Raw genomic sequence first — 20,994 nt, forward strand, 5'->3', positions numbered from 1 at the left:
GTCGCCGCTGATCCTACAATATGGGGCCAAAAATATCATTGGCTTATCAAATTCTCTATTCGGCCGTGAAAAAAATTAAACAAAATATATAAACAAATTCACTATTGAATTTACGTCAAGCAATACTTAGAATAACTCGCACTATCGGCGCGACGCGTTCCGGGATGGCGGCGGGCGCGGCGGCCAGGCTTGCTTGCTGCTCGGGCTGGCATGACTGGCCGCGGGGTTTTATTTGGCCCAGCCGCGCCATGCTCCGTGGCGTGGCACTGCCGCGCCAAGATCGGTGGCGCGGCAGTGCCCTGCCCCGTCAGCGGTCAGCGGACCCGTTTACCGCCACGTTAGCCCTGTGCCGCGCCACCATGCATGGCGCGGCACAGGCATTTGGCCGCGCCAGGGAAATAGGCGCGGCCAAAAGTGTTAGTTTAAAAAAAAACGACCGTGTTAGATTTAAAATTAGTTTCAAAAAGTGTTAAAATAAAAAAAAATCGCCCGGGAGGAACGTGTGGACGATCACTAAAATTCTTTGCTCTGCTCCATCTCGTTGACCGGCGAAGAACAATTCCCTCGCGAGGGAACAAACCTGTAGGGGAACAAACCTGTTTACCTGGAAACAAACCTGTAGGGGAACAAACCTGTTTACCTGACCTGTTTACCTGTCACCCTCGCGAGGGGAACAAACCTGTTTACCTGACCTGTTTACCTGTCACCCTCGCGAGGGAAACAAACCTGTTTACCTGTCACCCTCGCGAGGCCGCAAGATGCGTGCGAACTGAAACTTGCCGGTACTAGGCACGGGGCATATATATGCCACCACTCCCTCGTCGTCCTGCTCAGCTCGGAGAAGGGCTGCGACGTGAAGCTCGCGACGATGGTTGCGCCGGCGGGGCAGCGCATCAACCACAGGTTCGAGTTTCAGGTGCAGGCAATAAGCGCGGAAAAGCTGCCCTTCATCCTTCACGCCGTCGTCGTCTTCACCACCATCGCCCCTATCACCGACGACGACGACGGCGGCGGCACCCTCCGCTACCACGACAACCTCTCCCGCCACATCTTCAACGACCACGTCAGGGGCGTCATCGAGCGCGATACCCTCGCACTGGCGGCGTCCATGACCATGGAGGAGATCCTCCGGGCTACTACCAGCTCGTCCATCAACCCCCACCAGGAGGCCGTCTTCGAGTTCGAGAACGTGCAGCTAGAGCTCAACAAGCAGTTGGGCCGCCTCATCGTCTACGCGAAGCCGCAGTTCGTGGACGCGTCGTGGAACGTGGCCGACTTCTCCTGCATGGCCATGGTGGCCGAGGAGGAGCGAGAGCGACAGGACGGAGAAAAGCAAACGGAGAAGGTGTTGTTGACTGTTGTCCAAATCTCTAATTTGGCTTCTAATTCTCTTTATTTATTACTTCTCCACTAATAATACCCTATCTACGAGCACAGATTTGCTATAGAATTTGCATCTATTAGTATATATAAGAGCTTCCAAAGCATACATAGGCTGATTTTTTCTTCGTGTTCATTTTTTGTCTTGGGCCCAGGTCGAGCGGCCGAGCAAGATCGATGAAGTCAAGGAGTCGTCATGTAGCTGGGCCTGGCAATCGCTGAAGCCCCTCTTTTTTCAGGTAGGATGGAAAATCCGCTTTGGGCCTAGAGCACCTGCACCTGCAACCCCCACGTCCACTGGGCTTGTGTCCAAACGGCTTGCAGATACAGCCTTGCGACTCCTGTGCGATTTTATATTAGACCAAAAAAAATACAGTCACGAATCTTGTCTAAAAAGATTGTTTTTTTCCCAAAGCATACGCATACCCCAGTGGTTAGCAGTTGACGAATATTAAGTGCTAATAACTAATCCCTCCATCCCATTAGATCAACTTTTAGTATTGTTCAAAGTCAAAGTAGTTTCAGGTTAACTAAATTTATAGAAAAAAATATCAATATTTATGACACCAAACACTAGATATATCGTGAAATATATTTTTCATAATGTATTTAGTTAATTTCACAATCGTCATTACCATTTAATATAAAGCCAACCAAACTTAAGATAATTTGACTTAAGGTGATTATAAAAGTTGATTTATTTTGGGACGGACGGACTAGTATGAAACTATTCCCTCCGTCTAATAAAAAGTGGTGTCACTATGGATTCGTACTGGTCCAACTTTCTTAATTTTGACTAGGTTTATAGAAAAATACTAGCAATATTTGTATCCCCAAATAAGTTTATTATAAAAATATATTCAATGATTTATCTAATAATACTAATTATGTACCATAAATATTAATGTTTTCTTATATATATTTAGGTTAAAGTTAAAAAAATGTTTGACTTCTTGGAAAGTGAGAATATGATATTTCTTATGGGATGGAGGTAGTATGGATTAAATAAAATTTTACATAGTTGTTGATTACTCTCAGCATATATCTAAACTTGATGGTATTAGTTTTTTTCCCACAAAAATGCAGGTCATCTATGGCAATGGTATTGATACCGCAGCTGTTCAGCTCGAACATGCGAAATAAAAGTTGGCCCAACTATACTCTGAAGGCCCTGTTGTTCGCTTGCGCCATGTTGTTACGCGTTCAAGAATCTTTCTTCATCAACATCAATCACCATCAAAATATTGTTTGTGCTTGACATTGTGGTCTTCTTCATCATCGATGGAGTACTCTACATAAATATGCCTAATTGGGGCAATGCCTTGGTCTGCATCTCATGCCTCCTTCTACAAGTGGCCTTGTGCCTTCTAACTGTCCCGTTCAACGGATGCTACGCCTTCGCCATCCTCGTCGTGGTGTTCCTGATCCTTATTGTTGCCCTCCTTCAACCAAAGTTTCAGCATTCAGTAAACAAGCATGTGCTGCCCTCCTTCACCACCGGTGATGGTGATACACAGGGTGACAATGGTGATCAAGAGAATCATTACTTGAACCATTTATTCGACATATCAAATGGCATTGCCACTTGTGGCGGCCTGGCCACTGGGTTCATGGGATACTACTACATGGCAGGGCCAGTCACCGCAGCTGGGTTCTTGTTCTTCTCCACTGTACTTCTCGGGCTCTATCTGATGATGGTCATAGCAATGAGATCTGTCTCTCCACCCCATGCCGCCTGCCTCGCCATTGTGCTCAAGGTCCTCCTCCTGCTCACTATCATTACCGCCTCAATCTCATTTGTTCACTACTCAGTGACCAATCCACATGTTGCAAAGTAGACTCCAATCACAGAAAGACCCTCGCCTTGTTCTGACAATGTGACCAAAAAAGGCGGCTCCTCTCATTTCTGTTAGCTGAACTGTGAGTAATGGGTGATACATCTTCACAGGCTGATAGTCAAGGTTTGGAATGTATTCTGGAATAGCTCCAGTCCCTATCTAGCAGGCTGTGAAGAAATATTTTGCTTAATCAAATCGGGTAGCTCAAACTTAATATATGAAGCAAGTTTTAAGTAGTAGATAAACAGGAAGGTTGTGCCAATCACCGTGGCTATAACTAGTTGGTGTGCTTCCATCGGTGGTCTCCCCTTGCTCCCACGGAGGCAGCGACGACAAGGATCCAGTAAACTCTACAGCAAGTATATTGCAAATAAGAAGAAAAACAAAGACAATTCTTGTATTTGAGAATCATTCAAATCCAGTGAGCAATATCAATGGCAGCATTGCGTCTTTGAATTGGAATTGAACAGTTATTCCTGACTAAGTGACAAATTTTAGTAGTTTTAAAGAAGCACGTCTATGCTAGAAGAGCAACAACTGTAGACATGTTAATGTCCAATTCCTTTGTTCTTGCTCTCCTCAATATTTCCCTATATTTGTAGAGTGAGCTAGTCACAAGTGTGCAATAAAGAAGATTTACTGAATCATAAATTTAGCTCACAGTTTGAAAAACAAGTAGATGGTAAGAAAATGTTGCCACAACCCTTTCTTATATCTCCTCGCGTTATCCAAAAATTTAGTTCAACATAATTTTTTGCATCAAACTGCTGAACACATCACACAGGCTGAGAAGAATAAATCAGCTGACCATAGTTTTAGTAATTTCAAAGCCTTGTAAAGGTAAACGGAACCAACGTGAATCTGTGTGGTAATACATTCAGAACCCTCGTTTTGAATTTTGACAAGGTTACAAACTGGCTTTGATATCAACAAAAATAAAAATAAATACAAAATAATATGTGGTCATGTTATGTGAAGGTGAAGCTGAATAAATGGCATGTTTTTTCCCAAATCAAAGACACCTACGAGGTTACCAATCTCATTTGACTTGATTATAACAACTTTAATTGAATGATCATATCTTGCATGGCTTTTTCATTGGCATAACCTGCCAGAAGTAAAATTTATCTACTCAATTTCAAGAAGGAATAAAAAATTACTTACTCAGTTTCAAGGAGACAGAATAGTAAGAACAAAATATTTGACCATTGCCCTTGTGGTGATTATCGAGATTTGTATTCTGTGTTCACAGTCTTGTCGCTTGCCAAGTTGTGACAACACGCCATGGCGGCATAACCTGACGGAGGAGTTGCTTATTAGACATGACACACTATGGTGAAAACTCATGGCACTAAGCATCAGAGATCAATGGCAGGGATGAAAACTTAAGGAGCAGAACTTCATCTTAATCTCACAAATGCAGCTTTAATGGCACTATGAAAAACAGACTTCAAAATATCCGTGTCATATATTGTTATATGCTGTATTGCACAAATGCTTCATAATAGATGCAGTTATGCAAAGGAGCACAAAAATGAAACTTTAACAGGGCTGCAGACATAGCTTCTATTGAAAATGGGACTTAACACATGCAGGGCAGCTGAAGTGAACACATGCAAGTGACATTGTGTTGGACCCAGGGGAGCCTCAGATAGTCGATAGTAGTTGGTAGTCTAGTCCTGCCTTCGTGCCCATGTACCAAGGGTGTATGTGCTATATAGTACCTATAACTGTATCAAGCTGTAAGTGCTATACTGATATATATAGTATTCATTGTCATTAATTGGTAAAGCAAGCAAGTAGTGAAGCATGAGCTCATAATTTAAGAGCAAGCCAGTAAGGCAGTTGTGAATAGATTAGCGGAAACAAATGGGACAAAATGGCATCCCCAGTATCCTCAACTGGCAGGTGGCAGCAGCTAAACCCAACGTGCAGCCAAATCGCCGTCCTCCCTCCCTGATCGCCTGATCGGACGACTGATCACGATAAGTCGACTGCCGGTCAGACGACTAGAATCCTACAAACCCAATCGAGCTAATCGGGTGCGTGTGACCGGTAAGTATGACTAATTGCGATTAGTCAGGCAACTTAGATCTCACCTGCTGTTGCTTTCCACTTCCAGGTTGCAGCAGCATGAACGGGTTCGTTGCCCTCGATGTTGGCGGACGGAATAGCGATGATGGGATTGCTCCTCCTCACTTGACCCTCGCTAGTCCCGCGCCTGGCGCAAACCATGGAGATCAGATGGTCGGCGATTGGACGACGAGGACTGCAGATCATGGGCAGAAGAAATCGCCGCTCCGGTGGCGTCGCCGTCGCGGGCGCTGGTGGCGGGCCTCATCGCAGAGGACGGTGGGGAGGAAGAGCGGGGATTGAAGCGAGGACAGGGAGACTTGCGGAGGCGGAGCAGAGAGAAAATCCGGAATGGTTGGGACGGAGGACGGGAGGAAGGCTTTGCAGGGGGAAATGTTGAAGGGTGCTGTGTTCGTGAGTAGGGCAGGCTTGACTTTGCGGATTGAGGAGGTGGGCCTATGGCGCAACACAACAACTCCTGTAAATTGTAATTATTGGACGCGAAATAATAGGCTTCGTTATTATAGAATTCTAAACATTGACTTTGCTAAAACGACCCTTGAAACGTTGGCACTTTGTTATACATGGCATTTGGTCTTTTTAATCATTTTTCTCAACTAAAATACATGTATTTTACCATGATGTGACTGTATTGCCCTCATGGCTTCGATTGACGTGGGATGGGGTTGTTGGCCGCTCGCCTGACCTGCCTGGCTGGCCACGGTCTGGGCTGGCTGGCCGGCCGCGCCTGAGCATGGCTGGCCGCACCCTTGGCTGGCTGGCCAGCGCCTGGGCTGACTGGCCGCCATGTACAGTTTAATATGTAATATAAATTATCAAAGTAGATCCATACACAATTACAAGTAACAGATAAAACCATGAATTTAGCACAAACGAGTTCATCTCATAAAACCATGATTCTAGCATAAATAAGTTCATCTCGGAAGACCATAATTTAGTTCCAAACGAGATCCAAGTCATATGAAATAAAGCATGAGTTTACATCTCATCACAACTAAAATAATTCATCCAATGTGTAGCTTTCTCTTTGGAGTCATCTTTTTTTGGTGTTGTCGCGGTAGGCATCCTCACGGGACTAGTGGTGTCGGTTTGTGAAGATGTGTCTTCTCCTAATAACATCGCAAGCTTGCTGCACATAAATACGATATGACAATTATATGTATGAAAAAATTAATGTATAGTAAATGTGTTAATATTCCTTACCTTCTGGTGACTCTTCCTGAACTATCCCGTAGGATTTCTTCTCTAGTCGACCTCCGTGGGGTGATAGGTTCTGCTGGCGCAGCTTTTGTAACATTCTTTCTAGATTGCCTACGCTTCCTACAAGTAATCAAATAAATTAATATTGATATTTTCATTTAAGTTTCTTGATAATGAAAATCAATTTTTACCTTTTTTTTGCTGTTCCATTTAGTGGGCACTTGGCACTAGCTTATTTGTGACCTTTTTCTCCGCATTTTTTACAAGTCATAGGTCCTCTGATCATCTTCTTTCCCTTTCCATTTCTTAATAAAAGCATTCTCTTTGCTCTGCATTTGGGAATACATTCTTCACTGCATTCTCCAAGCCCTTGCAAACATCAGACCAAACAGCAAGGAGTGAAGGATCATCTATATCCTTCTTTAATTGTTCCATGAACCAAGTCCAGCTGTCTGTTGTTTCTGAAGCTATGAAACCCTAAGCGAGTGGATACATCCAATTGTGACCATCAACTGCTATAGCTGCCGCCAAGTGACATTAAAAATAAGAAGCAACTGTAAAGTTATGTTGTAAATGGTATGTAAGAATGAATTGACATGTGATTTTTTTTGGGTAAATGGAAAATTCAAATATGACATGAATTAAAAAATGTTTTTAGTGACTAGCCATTTTTAAACAAACCAACACAACTCGCTCCTCCCCACGTGTGGCTACATCCTTCCTCGGGCACTCCTATCCCCCACGCGGGCACCCCTCGGGCACTCCTATCCCCCACGCGGGCACCCCTCGGGCACTCCTATCCCCCACGCGGGCACCCTTCCCGGCACGTCCCTCTCCCTTGTGCGCGATTGCCAATTTGCCATGGTGCGACCTCCTCCTCATCCACACGGCTTTCCTCGGCTTCTCCTGACCCTTTCTTGTGCGGCCTCATTCTCCCCAGCGTGACTTCCCATGGCTTTGATTTAAGAGTTATTGTTGGAGTTCAGTATAGGAAATAAATGACACCCTAAAAAATAAAAGATACTGTACGTTTAAATCCCAAGTTAAGGTCCTATTTTAGGAGCCAAAGTTGCTCCTCTACTCCCGTGTGACATGTTTCACAGGTTATTAAACCGTGAAGACACTATAAAGTGTTAAATTAAGTAAGTATGTACTGCCTTGGCACAAAATAAATGCACACCTTGTTTTTTTATGAGTAAACCAATCTTAAATTTAACTAAATATATAAATATTCATGATACTAAATAAGCATTAGAATATTAATCACGTTGTATGCTTTCATACAAATATATTTGGACATATGAATGTGGATACTTTTTTTTATATAAATTTAAGTCTTGTTTGGTTAGATTTTTGGCTGTGGCTTTTGTCTCTAAAAGTCAAAAGCTCAACCAAATGACCTAAAAGCTACATCTGCTTTTGCCTAAAAACAGCTTTTACTGTAGTATAAATCCAAAATCACCTTTCCTCCTGCCTCTCATTGAATACAGCTGTAGAATCTGTTTATGCAGAGATACACACCCATGCTACGTATGCATAGGCGTAGCTCCACGCGAGAGAGGCAACCCCGGTGAAAAATCACGCTTCTAGTTGGGCTCGAACACGCGACCGGTGGCCTCAGCACCCAAAGCGCTCACCAACCGAGCTACAGTGAGGTCCCACCTCTTTCATCTGCTTTTGAGGCAAAATATTATCCACCTGATTTGTTTTTTTTTTCTTTTCTTCTTTCTTGTCCGTAGACTCGCGAGACACGCTGCACGGCGGAGCGCTCCTCCTCGAGCTCCATCCCGGCGGCGGCGTGGGCCTCTGCCCTTCCCTGTGGTGGCGCGGACCCTGCCCGGCAACGGCGTGGTCCCTGCCCGGCGGCGTGCCGGAGCGGCCTCCGACTCGCTCCTCGAGTCGCAACGCGGCCCCGTGACGAGCTCCTCCGGTCGTGCCGACGAGCAGCCTCCAATCGCGCTCCGATGGCGTGGCCCCAACGTGCTCCAGGCCGCGGCGGCGCATCTCCAGGCGGCCGGCCGGGCGAGCCCCCTCTCCTGCGGTCACGGCAACGGCGAGCCCCCTCCTCTGCTGCGGCGCATCTCCAGGCGAGCCCGCTCCTGTGGCTTGCTCTGTTCCATGGAGAACACTGAACACGTGATGTTTTCTAGCCGTTTTCCTGTGAAAAATAAAACAACAAATACAATAGAAATACGAGAATGTCGGACAGCGCTTTGATCGGCTCTCATGGATGAAAACACTTAGAAAAACTATTTTTCCCCAAAATAGTTCCTTACATACGAATAAAACATTTAATATGACATATTTTAGTAGAAAAGTTTTGCCGCAGATGTTTGCCTGTCTTTTAATAGAAAATTATTTTTTTCTCTCTAAAATAGTCATTTACATGTGAATTAGTGAACATATTATTTTGTTACAAGCAATATGCATATAAACAGATCTTCACATCCTGCTCTAACCAAACGGCCTTCTCCTTTTCTCACAGCTGCTTTTTTATAGCCCACAGCTCATAACAGCTATTCCAAAAACTATAACTCAATCAAACAGGACATTAATTAAATTTAAAATTAGTTGGCTTCTTGAAAATACGATAGGTGCATTTAGTTTATCACGGAACCGGTATACCCCATTGAGAAGGTTTGGAACTTAGACACTCAAATCAATGGGAGGTTTGGTAAAGAAAGCAAGCTGCCAATTAGGCAAGGATGTTACTAGCGTTCGGACGTTCGGAGCCTTCTAACATATTGAACGCCTTCGGTCCATCATGCAGGAGACCGCACCACACGTGAAAAAGCCCGTGCCGCCTCTTTTAGTGTGCCCCACCGTGTGGATCCCATGTTCCGTACCTCCCTACCATCGTGCTCGTCTTCCGGCCTTAGGCGCCCGCATGGCAACCCACGGTACTCCCCAGTAGCTGCAGCAGGAGGTTGCGGCAGGTGGGTCCCATTGTAACAGCTGATCTACTTTTGCAACATCAAGATAAACACACTTGCAACATACATCCAAAATAGTTGAAACACTGCAAAACACAAAAAAACTTGAAAACACATGTGTAGCCATTGCAAACATTCAGATAAAACACTTGTAACATACATATGAAAACGTTTGCATAATATGCAACATCTAGATCTACTTTTACAATATCCAGATGAAACACTTGCAACATACGCCTGAAACATATGAAACATTTAGAATATACACTTAAAACATACGTGTCTAGCTATTGCAACATGTGTAACATCCTGATCTACTTTTGCAACATCGATATAAAACAATTGCAACATATCTTTGAAACATCTCTGAATGAAACATATGCTTGCAACACAATGTCACCTTGCTGCATGAACGAATGGAGGTTCGTTGGCACGCAGAGCTTGATGCCGACACGGCAATTGAGGGCGACGCGGAGTGTGGGGTGCAGCGGGTGGGCGGGTGCAGTGCCCGCGGCGCTGGAGAAGGCCATGGCTAGTGGGCGGGCGCGGTGCCCCGCGGCATGGTGCCCTACCCTGGAGAAAGGTTGTAGAGGAAGGGGATTGAGCGTTGGCGGTGGGAGCGAGCGTCACGAGCGGGGGGGCGCAACGAACTAAAGCGAGCGGCGCTGACCAGAAAGCGCGCCGTCTGGACGGACGGATGGCTTGAGGAGAGCATTAGCCTGTCTCCAACAGGAGACCCATTGCGGAACCCAAACAAAAAATGAGTCTCCAACACAATCTCTATAGTCTCCAACAGAGTACCTATATGGAAGACTCATTTTAGGTGCCATGAGAGGCATAACCCAAATTAGAGTATCCTCTCTCCTGGAGACACATTTGCAGAAATGGTTGTCTTTTAGGTCTTGTAGTCGGAGAAGACCAAAAATAGATATTGAACTCTTTACCTTTAGCGATGTCTAAAGGACGAATATGTCTCGTAGTTTGGGTCGCGGTTCTCGGAGACGGTTTACCAATTAGGCAAGCACGACTCATGACGATGAAGCCATCAATCAACTAGCGTGAGCGGAAGGAGAGCACCAGGCAGAGCGCGCGGAACAAGAGACTATCAGAAGGCCGAAGTGGCAGCAGCCCAGTCCCAGTGCAGGTGTGCTCCTGCAGCCAGTGGTGTCCTCCTCCTTCCTCCCTGATCAGTGGGACATCTAATTATTTGCCACTCTTACGGAGGCCGCCTCTCTGATTGCCAACTTTGTGGTGGCAACTACAAAAATATCCCAGAAAACAGTAACTCGCCTAATATTTTGCCATTTTTGCTGACGTGGCATGCCAGATCAGCCAACCAGCTTGGGAACGGGCCGTTGACGCTCGAATACCGAAGGCAAAAGACCATTCTGCCCCCGCCGTGTATTGCTTAACAAGCGCCGTCTCCTCCCATCTACTCAGTCCACTCGCTATTTTCCCGTCCCTCCCCTTTCATTCCCCGTGGCGGAGCGAGCTCAAGGCGAGCAGGTGGGAGCTCGAGGCGGGCAGGCGAGAGCTCGACGGTGGCGCCAAGTTGCAGGACGGCATGACGCCTACAAGGTTAGATCTACTTCCTTCTTCTACCTACGCGCGACATCTGTGAATGGGGGGATTCCTGATGCTAGAGTTTCCTAATTTTTGTGTGTTGATGTAGGATTCGGATGTAGAGCAAACCATTAGCCACGATGGTGTGGTCTCCGTGCCCCCCGTGGTATGTTTCATTGTTATGGCATGTATGTGAGGGGATCCCGTATGTGAGGGATGTCCTAACTCCCAATTTGTTTGTTTTGCTTGTCACTGTCAGGATTGATCCTGGCAATGCTTTTAGAATCCATGTTAGCATTGATAAATACACTTTGGTTAACGACTATGCAGTGGTTGACCTAGATGCTCAAGAACATGACCTGTGGTTTGACAGTAGCAATGTGTACACACTGAATGGCTTTGTAGATGATATGGCCAGCAAGATCATTTGGGGCCACAGTCAGCAACTGCTTATTTGGGGTGTTGACATTGACAGTGGAACAGAGTGGAAGGTTACTAGCAGTGATCAGTTTGAGGAGATGATAATGTCTAGGATGGATGAGAAGGTAATGCATGTTAGCTGTGATGTTGAGAAAGATGCAGTTGGTCTGAATGATGTTGTTAGTAGAGCAAACAAAGGTGGGTCTTCTACTACTGCTGCCCAATCTGGTGTGACAAATGCAGGACATGAAGAGAATGCAGAAGGCTTAGGTGACACTTGTAGTACTCCTGAAGAAGGTAGAGCTGAAGAAAATATGGTTGATTGGAACACATTGACTATATTGGCTGATGAGAACTGTGATGGTGAAGCTAATGCTATGGTAGATGAGGATCAAATCTATGAGGCTTTTGGATTCAAGGCAGCAGATGAGGCTCCTACGGATGAGGTTCCTATTCCTAACATACCTGCTGATGTGGAGGATGAAATGAATGAGGCAGCAATCCCTGTTAATGATGACCTAGGAGATGAGCCAATGTTTGGTTGGGATAGAGACAACCCTGACATGAGTGTTGGGACACCGTATCCTTGCATGGATGATTTTAGGATGGCAATTAAGCAGCATGCTATTGTGAATGAGTTTCAATTGGGGACAGAGAAGTCTGACAAGGAGAGGTTTAGGGGCTACTGCAGTTCCAAGGGCTACTCGTGGAAAATTAGAGCTAGGACACAGAAGGATGGCAGTGTCAGGGTACCAATACTAACACTTTTTTTGTCCTTTTGATGTAACCTTATTTCTGATATTTGCATGTTGTATCTGAATTTATCTTAACTATTTATGACATTTCTTCATGTATGTGCAGATCCAAATCAATAAGGGTACCCACAAGTGTCCTTCAAAGAGTAGAGTTCTTGGGAGGATGGCGTCCTAGAAGTGGATTGCTGAGAGGGCTATACCACTATTGAAGGATAATCCTGAGATGGGTCCCAAAGCTGTGAAGAAAGAGTTAGAGAAGAAGTACAACATAAAGATTTCATATTAGATTGTATTTTATGGGAGACAAAGGGCTGCAGATAAATTATTTGGTAAGTGGGATGATTGTTTTGATTATTTGTTTAGATTCAAGGCTGAGATTGAGCTTAGGTCTCCTGGTAGTGTAGTTGAGATAGATACAGTTACTGTCGAAGGCAAGGTACACTTCAGTAGATTTTTTTGTGCCTTCAAAGCAAGTATAGATGGATTTAGAGATGGCTGCAGACCCTATATTAGTGTAGATTCAACTGCTCTCAATGGTGAGTGGAATGGCCACATGCCTGCAACCAATGCAATAGATGGCCACAATTGGTTGTACCCAATTGCTTTTGGCTTCTTTGATTCAGAGACCAAGGATAATTGGACTTGGTTTATGGAACAGTCAGGGAAAGCTTTAGAGCCAATGAACCACTTGGCTATATGCACTGATGCCTACAAAGGGCTAGAAGTAGCTGTGAAAAAGGTTTTCCCTAGAGCAGAGCAGAGAGAGTGTTTCAGGCATCTCATGGAAAATATGAAGAAAATGTTTACAGAAAATGCCTATGCCAAGCACATGTGGCCAGCAGCAAGGACATGCACAGTAGAGAAGTTTAATAAATTGATGGACAAAGTTATTGAAGCCTATCCAGGAGTTGTTCCATGGTTGAAGGATCATCACAGTTTACTATGGGCCAGGAGTGGATTCAAGGAAGAGATCAAGTGTGACTTCATAAATAACAATTTGGCTGAATCTTGGAATGCATGGATCCAAGCACACAAAGATCTACCATTAGACATTCTAGCTGATGCTATCAGGCACAAGACAATGGTACTTTTTGAGAAGAGAAGGAAGATATCTAAGGCCCTAAAAGGATTCATACTACCAGCAATAATTCATCAGCTAAATGCAGCCTCAAAGGGACTGAACCATCTGAAGGCAACTAAGGGTGGACCCAACCAAGCAGAGGTGATAGTCATGTACAATGGTGAAGTTGTCAAGAGGTATGTTGTCTACCTGGACCAACATGAGTGTACATGCAGAGAGTGGCAAGCCCTGTCCCCATGCACTGGCAGTCATAACAGCTGAAAGGTAGCCAAATATGGAGCAATATGTGGATGTGGCCTACTCAGTGCACAAGTTCTAAGCAGCATATGCAGGAATGATTCATGTCATCACTGATAAGAGCCAGTGGCCGATAGTTGAGAAGGGATTCAAGCTTCTTCCACCAATTGGGAAGAAAAGAGGACTTGGGAGGCAAAGGAAGAAGAGGGTTAAGGGATGCCTGGAGAGAAGTGGCAAAGCCACAAGGCAGGTTACTTGCAAGGGTTGTGGTGAATTAGGCCATAGAAGGACCAGTTGGAGGTGCCCACTAAGTGGCACCAAAAAAAGGTAACTTACTAACCTACCTTTGCTGAAATCCTTTCACCATTGTTAACTAACCTAATGAAATTGCAGGAAGAGGACAAGAAAGACAAAGACCAAAAAGGGGCTAAAGAAGGGTGCTGACAAGGAGTATGAACCTGCTCCAGCTAGTGAAACTGCAGCAGCACCACCTGAGCCTTCACCAGCTCCACCAGCAGCAGCAGCACCTAAGCCTTCACCAGCTCCACCACCAGTAGTAGCAGCAGCACCTGAGCCTTCACTAGCTCCACCAACAGTAGCAGCACCATCACCATCACCAAGGACTCCAAGAACAAGGGCAGCAGTAGCAAGGGAAAGAGAGGCAGAGGAAGCAGCAGCAGCAGCAAGGTAAAATCTAAACCTAAATTGTGACTCAGGAACTTGCCATCTCGACAACAGCTCACTAAACCACTTTCAAATGCAGGAGGTTGAACTTGGAAGCTCCACAACCCCTTGAAATGATCATTCCAGAGGCTGAATCTCTGCCAAACCCTGCACCAGCCAAGAAGATGACCCCTAGGAGGAAGCAGCTAGCCACAAAGGTGAAACTGATGAAGTAATGAATCCTTGTGATCCATATTTTGGGAACTTTGTTATGTCATTGAAAGGTGCATGAACAACTTGTTATGGTATTGTAAGTTGAATGGACAACTTGTAATGTATTGCCTTATAGGCCTGAACAACTTGTGATGACTTTGCTAGGGTTGTGTCATGTATGCAGACTGAACTTGCTATGTATGCAGACTGAACTTGATATGGTTGTCAAGAGCATATCAGTGGTCTTGCAGTGATTATTTTTGGATATCATGTACAAGTGGAATAACAGAAACAATATTCCATTAACCATTCAGCATTTTCACACATATATGCCCACTGATTGGTCAGACTCATACTGAAACACATAGCTCATTACTCAACTAAGATACAACTTGAAGTAGTTCAACTAACAAACAAGGGAACTAACAACTAGTGAAACTAACATAGAACTACTACATCACATACATAGCTCCAACCACTACACCAACACCCATGACCACTACACCAGCACCCATGACCAAGCTCAAAGCCTTCACTGCGCCAACCAAAGCATCCAGCTTCACCTCCATTGAGTTCTTCTGCACACGCACCAGTGCCCTTGAATCAGCTTCTTCCTCTACTGCGCCATATTGTTCTAGATTCATCACAATCTTCCCCTGGTCCACCAATATGGCCAGGTACTCTCGCTGCCACTCAAAAAACCTACAAGATCCTGGAACCTAAACACATGGAAACATATTTGATGTGGCAATCGATTCAAAACCCTAACAAATCGGAACCCAAAGAATGTGGCTTACCCCTTGCATGTTCCTGGGACATTTGAAGAAGACACGACCCTTGTTGCCTTTCTCATCTGTCTGGGCCACGAGCTCGAGCACCCTCTGCAGTCCACACTCCTCGCACATGATGAGGGGGAGCCCTGTTTGCCTCCCGAGTGGGTACTCCTCTATCCTATCCGGCAGCTGCGGACACCTATTGCGCGTTGATGAGCTCGCTCGACAGGACATGGCGGCTAGGGTTGGGGAGGGCAATGGAGGGGCGGCGGCGACCAAGGACGAGGAGACGAAGGAAGAAGAAGAAGTGCGGAGAGCAGCGAGTGGACTGAGCAGATGGGAGGAGACGACGCTTGTTAAGCAATACACAGCAGGGACAGAATGGTCTTTTGCCTTCGGTCTTCGAGCGTCAACGGCCCGTTCCCAATATGGCTGGCTGATCTGGCATGCCACGTCAGCAAAAATGGCAAAATATTAGACGAGTTACTATTTTCTGGGATATTTTTGTAGTTGCCACCACAAAGTTGGCAATCAGAGAGGCGGCCTCCGTAAGAGTGGCAAATAATTAGATGTCCCCTGATCAGTGAGTTGGGCTTTATCGTAGCGATAAGTGCAAGGGTGTTGTGTCAGTGAGTTGGGCTTCACTTTGCGGATTGAAGAGATGGGCCTCTAGCCAACACAGTAACACTAGCGGGTTTTGGGCTTCGATGCCTATTAGGCTAAGCAGGCCGGTGTCGTTGTTTATGTTCTCACTTCTCCGTCGGTGTCCCGTGTGTGGGGAAGCACGCATGACGCGGACGTTAAAAACTCTCCAAAGACCAACAACAAAAAAAAGGACATATATTTTTGAATTTTTCTGAGGCTGCAAACTGCCCACAGGAATCCACACAGGGGAGGGGGAGCTGTCGATAGTTTCACTAGGCTCATCCCAATCTACAGCCGGTTCATTTGGCTTGGTTTATTCGTTGCTGGTTCGTAAAAAAGTACTGCTGACTGGTTTAGTGTGAGAGAAAAATACTGTTTTAGTTCGGACCATTTTGTAAATAGCACATAATAGGGGGGCACGTGACGTCAGTGTCACGTCAACAAGAAAGTATCTTGGCTGCCGGTGGAACATAGTAACTATGGTAGCCTTAATTTATTGATTATCTTTATATAAGCATAGGCTTCACCTTAAGACCCGAGGGGGCTTTTCTCCCATTTGATTGAAAAAAAATATATGAAAATGATTTTTTTTGCGGAAATGAAAATGATAAATTTTAGGTTCACGTGTACTCCGAAATTCAAGAAATTTTGATTTTTAGTGCACATGAACCTCACATTTGTCATTTGCATATGATTTGTACGCATTATGGATGTGCTAAGTTTCAAGTTTTTTTTTTAAATTGTTTTGATATTTCCTGGGTGGTTCGTACCGTATATTTGTCGAGTAAGCGGGAGTAGGTGACTGACACAGGGTCCAGCATAGCGCTCACGGCCCCACTTGTCATCGTCTCGCACTCGGAAAACAAGAATATTTTAATTGGCAGGCAGGCAGGCTGGAAGCTGGAAGGAGATAAGGTGGACCCGTGCCTGAACTGACTGACTGAACGAAAAACCTTGGCTGCGATACGACGTGCCAACCGAGTGTCCTGCCCACAAGTCAGGCAGAAACAGAAGGCGGGGGCGCCTCTGGTTTCGTCGTCTCTGCCCGTTTTCCCCCTTTTCCATGGCATAGGCGGGCAGGGTGCTTCAACACACACACTCCACTCTCGTCAGCCATAAGCCTATATAAGTAGGCCACCTGCTTCCTGCCATCCATCGCTGCAATCAAGCACGCACCACCAAATCCAAACACAGCAGCCTCCGATTTCGGCACCCATCATCAGCAGACCCGTTTCGAGGGAGGAAGAGAGGATGAGCTCGTCGCTGCAGTCCTGGGTGGAGGAACACAAGCTCTCAACCATCGGTGAGTCAGTCAAAAATCCCCTTTGGATATATGTTTCCTCTTTTTTTTCGATCCCTTCGCAGTTCAGAATTTCAGATCAGATCAGATCAGATCAGATCGTGCGGTCAAGTCAAAGCTAGCGTAGACAGATACACCATTCACAGATAGATACGCTGTTGTGCCGTGCAGGAGCTGTGTGGGCGACGGCGGTGGGCGCGTCGGTGGCGTACAGCCGGCGTCGGGCGCCGGCGCGGGCCACGAGCCTGCGCCTCATCCATGCCAGGATGCACGCGCAGGCGCTCACGCTCGCCGTCCTCGGCGGAGCCGCGCTCGCGCACCACTACTACGGCAAGAGCAGCAGCGCGGGGAAGCGGCAGGAGGACCTGGACTACGGCTTCTACTCCCAGCTACCGCCGGCCACCGACGCCGACGGCAACGAGAACGAGCGCTGGAGCTGGTAGCTGTAACTTTCACTTCACTTGGGAGAAGATAATTAGTAGCAGTAATTAGTAGCAATAATTGGTGGGTGGTTAGCAATGATGCGTGACGTGGCGCCTGGCTTCCTGCCTTCGTCCTAGTCCTAATCCTAATCCTAATCCATCCAGCTAAGACGTCTAGGCCTGGGGTTTCGTTTACTTCACATTATCCATCCACATCTATTGGAGTTGCAGGAGCCCACCCGCCCATGGTTTTCTCTCGTTGGTTTGGTTTCCTACCGGAGACGATGGACGATGCATGCAGCGCTCTTTGATTTCCATGGCTGTCAGACTGCTGTTTGTTGCCTTCGATTCTTCTCCTGTACTAGTAGGACTTGTACCATTTCATCTATTGATTGAATGGTCACGATGATGACGATAATTATGTTTTGTTTTCCTGCAAAAAACATATGGTGAGTGTGATGCGGCCGCCTGTGCTGTGTGTGACTACTGCCTTTGAGTGCAATGATTTGAAGAACAAAAACTATTTTCCACGCGTAATAGACATGCTTTATAGTTAGGCAATAATGTTAAGAACTAATCAAACATTAGTGTGTGTGTGTATATATATATATATATATATATATATATATATATATATATATATATATATATATATATATATATAGTCATTGTCACCGCTATCATAGAGTTAGCGCCTACGATAAGCATATCACACCGACAAGTACATAGCACAAATCTCTACTTATTACTATGAAGAAGGAAGTATCTGCATCATCCACCCGCTTGCGCTGCCTTTTGCTATCAAAATTGCTCCGCTAACGGCATGTGAGAGCATGGGTGATAGCAGCAGATGAGATTAGTCATCAGCGGCCACAAGAACATCCTACATTGGTGGGACAACGAACAAGCACGACCACATGTGTTGCGACGAATCAACGGAACATATTACATCAGAGTCCATAAACATCCTCCTCGAACCATAACCTGAAGCTATGCTCTGCCATCCAGACCATGAGGTTTGGCTGCTAGCTGAGGCATTGCTAGTCCAACCTTGCCAAGCTCAGGTTCCACAAACAAACTAATCTTACATACCTCTATGAAGTACTCATTCTGGTTGTTGATCAGATGGTTTAGGATTTCTGTTTTGGTTAAGGGGACTACACATAGTATCACATCGTGTATAGAACCCAAGTTGTCGTCTGTGTTTGCAACATACTCCTTGCCCTGATATAGAATTAGGTAATAGATTAGCATAGATATTTATAATATCTGGAAAGGCTATAGAAAGTATCATAAGCAAAACATGGAGTTAAAAAAACACATGCAGAATTGCAGAAAGCAAAGCATAGGCAAATTGCGGGGTGCCATATTGGACTGCTAGAATTAGGACAACTAAGAGTCTGTATATAGTTTTCTAAGGGTTACTCTAAATTAACAGATAGATTCTCATTCTCTAAATGTACTTCCCAAGCGCACTACTTCTGTTCAGCGGATGTAACATTTAGCTTGCACTGAAGAAACTCGAGTGCAAATAGTTTTCATTTTATGATCTGCAAATAGTCCAGGCAACTTTTTTAATGTGTAATAATTTTCTACTAAAATCAAAGTGTTGCATATTGGTTTAGAAGAATCAACATAGTAGAAAACTGGTTATCAACTATTGGTTTTGTAGACCATGTAACATATTTTCTACATGGATGGAATTTTCATCTCAATAGTCTACTATGCAACATGCAGATAGTTTATACCATATTCGATCATAATTCACACGTATCAATCCCCTGGCCCATTGTCAACCATACATTGACAACATCATATTCATCTAAAACCATGCCCATCTTCTTTCCTCTTTCAAGCTTCCTGCCTATTTTTAAGAAGGCACTTATGGCCATCAGGAGTTACTAAATTTCTGAATCTCTCAGTCTGCTAGCAATCTATCTTAGAGGTTTTGCAAAGACAAGATATTGGTTTCCCTTTTGCCATCAGCACCCTTCACTCACCTCCCATATTGGACAATGTATGACAACGATGAATGCTGATAATAGTTAAAGATACATGAAACCATTTTTTAGATGAAAGATTACCTCATGAAATACAATGTATCAGTCAAAAGTGGTCACAACTCCTAAAATTGTGTCAAAACTGAAACGCAAATCCATCTAACTCATATAGCTCTGCAGCCAATTGTTCGTGCCTTGTCATTTTACATCTCAGTATAACAATGCTTTCACAATAGATAACTGCAGGCTCAAGACGACAATAACTGAGACCTGCAAGAAGGCATTAAGTAAATGGTTTAAGAGTAAGGCTTAGATTAGTTCATACTTTCGGAGTATTGCATTTCAGTAAGACACTACTCATTGTCAACCATTAATGCACCTTGAAAACCATGGTAAAATTTACCACTATGTGGATGACTATTAAGTTTAGGAGGAGCATCATCGGTACACTTAGCTAATACGGCTAACACTAACCCTATCAAAATAAATGGAAACTCTGAAAGTCAATTAACACAAGATGCATCTCTACCATACTATATTGTAATCAAAATACTATTGTAGAAACAAACGATCCAATTTTTTATCATCACACGAACAAAGTTACAGCTAGAACAAACTTGTATTTACGCGAACAATCACATACCAGCCCTAATGAATCAAATACTGTTAGATTGAAATTGACCCGAATCTTTTCTCTTGTTCACTACATACCTTAATTGACATTGGAGGAGCCAGGAAATCTAGGGGATGGTGGAGAAGAAAAATGATCAGAGGGAGCACTGCACCTGCTATGTGGAGTGGAAAACAGGGGAGATGGCATCGCCTGTGAGGATGGAAGCACGAACACTCGAACAGGAGAAAGTAACAACCGATATGTAGTCATAGCCAGCTTCACTTTGCCGAGGTGGGTCAGCGCCTGATGATTGAGGAGCTGTGCAATCTTCTAGTACCACAACATAGGCCTCCACCTGGGGTTCCCCAAGCAGCACCAAATCAACATCCTCAACATAGCAAACAAGTGTATTACTACCTGATATGGAGGCCTTGTGTACCACCACCGACGAGTCCCCAAGATGCCACCTAGAAGCTCCGTCCGAGCGTATGCTCATGCCGCTGAGGAGCTCGCCTCGGGGAGTCAGGGTTGTTGCTCTGACCACGAGAGCATCGTCGTGCCCCACTACGGCGTGGCCATGGCCGCACACCGCCCTCCCCTGTAGATCGAGGCGCACTTCTCCGGCACGGCGAGGCTGAGGGGAGATAAGAGATGACGGCGGCTAGGGTTTAGGGCGTGACGACGTGACCCAAGCCGTGTGCGGGTGTGACCGTGACCCAAGCCGTCGTGCGGGTGCCGGATGCGGCCGAGCGGCGAGCGAGGCTCTGGACGGCGGGTTAGTTTCTAAAAAGAAAGAAGGTATTTTTGCGAAACGTGTAGTGGCCACGCGTCAGTTTGCGAAGAAGCTAGCAATGCCTCAAATGC

At 45.3% G+C, this 20,994-nt stretch overlaps 1 protein-coding gene, 1 long non-coding RNA gene and 1 pseudogene across 2 annotated transcripts; 2 read left to right on the plus strand and 1 right to left on the minus strand.

Annotated features, from left to right (window-relative positions):
* Positions 1-2,597: 2,597 nt before the first annotated feature.
* LOC136481303 (uncharacterized) lies at positions 2,598-5,719 on the minus strand. The gene is made up of 3 exons (XR_010764665.1): positions 5,318-5,719; positions 4,383-4,515; positions 2,598-2,822 (listed from the first exon to the last, which is right to left on the minus strand). It is a non-coding gene; the product is annotated as an uncharacterized lncRNA (long non-coding RNA).
* Positions 5,720-11,148: 5,429 nt separating this feature from the next.
* Positions 11,149-14,631, plus strand: LOC136479184 (uncharacterized; annotated as a pseudogene).
* Positions 14,632-16,808: 2,177 nt separating this feature from the next.
* Positions 16,809-18,032, plus strand: LOC136481304 (uncharacterized). The gene is made up of 2 exons (XM_066478665.1): positions 16,809-17,098; positions 17,267-18,032. Exons 1-2 carry the CDS (start codon positions 17,047-17,049, stop codon positions 17,536-17,538), a joined length of 324 nt encoding a protein of 107 aa, XP_066334762.1. The 5' UTR covers positions 16,809-17,046; the 3' UTR covers positions 17,539-18,032.
* The last annotated feature ends 2,962 nt before the right edge of the window (positions 18,033-20,994 follow it).

The sequence above is a fragment of the Miscanthus floridulus genome, chromosome 9, assembly GCF_019320115.1.
Source record: "Miscanthus floridulus cultivar M001 chromosome 9, ASM1932011v1, whole genome shotgun sequence".
NCBI lineage: Eukaryota > Viridiplantae > Streptophyta > Magnoliopsida > Poales > Poaceae > Miscanthus > Miscanthus floridulus.